The sequence below is a fragment of the Mesitornis unicolor genome, unplaced genomic scaffold (assembly GCF_000695765.1).
Source record: "Mesitornis unicolor isolate BGI_N332 unplaced genomic scaffold, ASM69576v1 scaffold51694, whole genome shotgun sequence".
NCBI classification, from domain to species: domain Eukaryota; kingdom Metazoa; phylum Chordata; class Aves; order Mesitornithiformes; family Mesitornithidae; genus Mesitornis; species Mesitornis unicolor.
Genome location: NW_010180425.1, coordinates 8,478 through 11,862, shown reverse-complemented (window position 1 = coordinate 11,862; position 3,385 = coordinate 8,478). Strand labels below are relative to the sequence as shown.

Below are 3,385 nucleotides of genomic sequence, written 5' to 3'. Positions count from 1 at the left end.
TTACACTGCTTTACCCAACACCTTTTTAAGGAGAATGGTTTGAGGTGCCATCACTTCTCTGTGTCTTTCATTACTTATTTGGTGAAATGAGGTAAAATACTACTTCTTACGTCAATAGCCAAAAATCTGTACTGAGCAAACACTGTATCAGGATGCTAGTTGGGTAGTGGTTTATGCATTAACGTGCCTTTGTGTAATACTGAAAGATCAGACTCAACAGCAGAAAACTGATATGTTGTTGTTCTGTTCTGAAAACAGAATCAGAAGTAAGAGTTCGGGTTTTCATCCTGTTAGGGATGCTGATTCATGGAGTCTTTGGACGAGTATATACTTGATAAACTCCATGTTTTGTTAGTTGCCCCAACAGCTTTTTTCCTTCTTAAAATCAAAGGAGTAATTGTGCATACTGAACTCCTAGCACTGCATATAGTAAATGTCTGGGGATTGAGTTTACGGGCTTAATACTTACAGTTCAACAAGTGACCTTTTTCATTGGTGGTGGTGCATTTAAAACTAGAGAAAAAAGGTCAGGCAGACCTGCTGCATGTAACAGAGTGAAAAGTAACAAGAAAAATAATTGTTGTGTGTTTTGTTTTTTTTTTGCAGGGAAGCGTGGCCGCTTTCCACCAAGGATGCAGTACCAGGCCACTCCTGACAGCCGATCTGCCCCTCATTTTCCAAGGGCTCACCTTGCTGAAGCAGTTGGCAAAGCCAAGACAGGTGGAGGTGGTGGTGGAAGCACTGGTGGAACTGGGAGAGGTCTTGTGGGGCAGATTATCCCTATATATGGATTTGGCATCTTCTTATATATCCTGTATATTTTATTTAAGGTAAGACCGACATAAATTGAAAAGTCGGGGAAATAACAACTGAAAAAACCCTCAAAACAGAAACAACAGTCCCATTTCTTTACCTGGTTCCATTTCAGCCTTGCTCAAACAGACACTGTTTATGATGGACCATTTGCCTGGTGGTTGAAATACCGGTGTATCCTGTGGGTTTTGCTATTGCAGACTGTAGCTACGATTGCAGGGACAGGTTGCTGTGATTCTGTATTGGCCTCTGACCTCTTACAGTTTTTTTAAGGAATTTTTTTTCACCCCTGGAAAATGTGTATGTCTAGAACAATGTTCAATTAATTTTGAATATACACATAGTATTCTGTTATGTGTGACTGCATATTAGATATACTGTATATGTCACTTGTGTTACGTATTTAAAGTGGAAGAGAGGAAGTACAATTATTGCATACCTTCAATAGAAAAGCATTGAAGAATGGGAGTTTGTAAGGTTGTATGGACCATGCTGGAACTACCCTAGCTGAGGAACTGGTTGAAAGCTGGTTTAAAAAAGCACAGCCCGAATTCTCCTCAAGTGTTTCACACTTGATTTGAACTTCTCGTGGCTTTTTGTTACACAGATGTGACTTGCATGTAGCGGATGACAGTGAGCTCTGTGGGAGGAGGGAGAAGGGGACTTGTGGAAATGTTTGTACTTTGAGTGGGGACTGAATCCAGACTGAGCAGTGTCCAAAGAGTTGAGCCTAATCTGGACAGGCAGAGGCAAGAATGAGGTGAACTGTGTGAACTGATCAAACACAGAGAAGACAAAAGAAATAGATAGCCTGCAGTTTCTGTATAGAGCCAGCCAGGATCTGCTGCAGGTACAAACTTGGTAAGGAATAATGGAAGAAAGCATTGCAAAAGGTACAAGAGGGGTCACATACAGTTCCTTCAGAACCTGTCTTTTATTTCACAGTAATTGCCCAGTGCACTGTTTCTTCCCTCCTATATGCACAAGAATTACAGGATCAGGCTGGAACAGATAAATATTCTAAAGTAAAAAAGTTATTTTTTGTAAGTTATGCTTTCACTGTGCTTAAAAATATAATTTGTTCCAAGTGTCTTTCAGTTTTCAGCTGTCAAGATCTCCCAGGCATCTTTCATACGGTTGTCTGGTTTTGCTGCTGGGCATGCTTTTTTGTGGTTACTTTCTGGCATATTTTAGTTTTCTGTCCTTTTTTTTCTGTTGCCTGTGGGGCTCATTTATTATTACTGCTGTAACACACAGAAGGCTTGTCTTTTTTCACTCATCAGCTGGCTTCCAAGGGAAAAAGTGCTGCTGGAGAGCGGAAATGCCCTACTGCTGCACCTGGAAACCTGAAGAGGAAAATCAGTGAGTATGACTTCTGGGCTGTATCTGTGTAGCTGTTGACTCTGTAGAGGTCTAACTGGGGTCTTCAAGTTCTGTGCACACTGTAAAGCTGCTGTTCCTCCTGGTAAAGAAAAAGCCAGAAGCTTCCATGTTGGAATGAGCAAGAGTTGAAGTGAATTACTGCCCCGTCACTTTCTTAATCTCTTTTGGCTAACGAGGCTCTGTGATAGTAGCCTGATCCCCAGGCCCCCTGGAAGCAATAGCTTTTCATGAGGTTCACTGAATTAACTATGGATTTGCTGAAAAGCTACGTAGCTAATGCTTAAAAATAGATAATAGGATGTCCACCTACAATTATTCTGTATTTTCTAATATTCTAGTCATAGTATGTTAAGACACTACTGAAACTAGCTTCATTTTTTAGAATTTGTGAATTCTTAGCCATCACCAGGCACTCCCCTACTTTTTCCTCTCTCTTTTTGCAATGCTCAAAGTTTTGATTAGTGCAATAAAGAAAGGAAGCAGTATTCTGAAATGTTATTTTGATTTTACCTAACATTGGTGGGATAGATTGAACTATTTGTAGACGTTTATTAGATAAATTAATAAGCTTACTATTGAAGACTGGATGAGTAGTTACCATAACAATATTTAAATGTGTTGTGTTTAGCTGGCTAAATTGTAATAGGAAAGAAAAGTACTTAGGGCTTTATAGAAACCGCTAGCAGTAAGGTAATTCTCTTAACATAGCTGTAATTATCTTGACATTAATGTGTATATTAGGAATACCTAATACACTCAGTGCTATAGATTGTATTTTCAGTGCACTTGTACTGCATTGTGCTTGGCAATTTTGTGCAATTTATTAGCAACAGTAACTATATTTTTTCCTCTAATGCTTGGTAGGAGAAACTAACTTTGCAGTAAGTTAAATATTTACTGTCATTATACCCCAAAGAACTAGTGGTGAAAATTATTCTGCCTTTTTCTAGAGCTCTTCATTTGTATTCGTAAAGCATTCACTGCGAGCTGTAGCAGCGTGGGTGACAGGTCCCTGGACTAGGAACCACTTACGTCGTGACTTGGAGGGAGTAACTTCCTTTCTCTTGGCCAGTTTCCCTTCCCCTGTTTTTAAAGTCTCAGACTTCAAAATAATGACATGAGTGATACATTAAGTAATTGCATTTTCTGCAGAAGAGAGATCTTTCCGAAAGCAGGATGTTTGTGGATG

At 39.6% G+C, this 3,385-nt stretch overlaps 1 protein-coding gene across 1 annotated transcript in view; it reads left to right on the top strand.

The window, feature by feature from the left end:
• Positions 1 to 614: 614 nt before the first annotated feature.
• The window catches only part of LOC104539523 (protein RIC-3-like), a gene marked incomplete at its 3' end in the record, with an annotated part of 11,244 nt that continues 8,473 nt past the window's right edge, over positions 615 to 3,385 (top strand). The window contains exons 1-2 of the mRNA XM_010183078.1: positions 615 to 830; positions 2,097 to 2,175. Of these exons, the coding sequence (XP_010181380.1) occupies positions 633 to 830; positions 2,097 to 2,175 (277 nt within the window). The remainder of the gene's footprint in view (positions 831 to 2,096; positions 2,176 to 3,385) is intronic.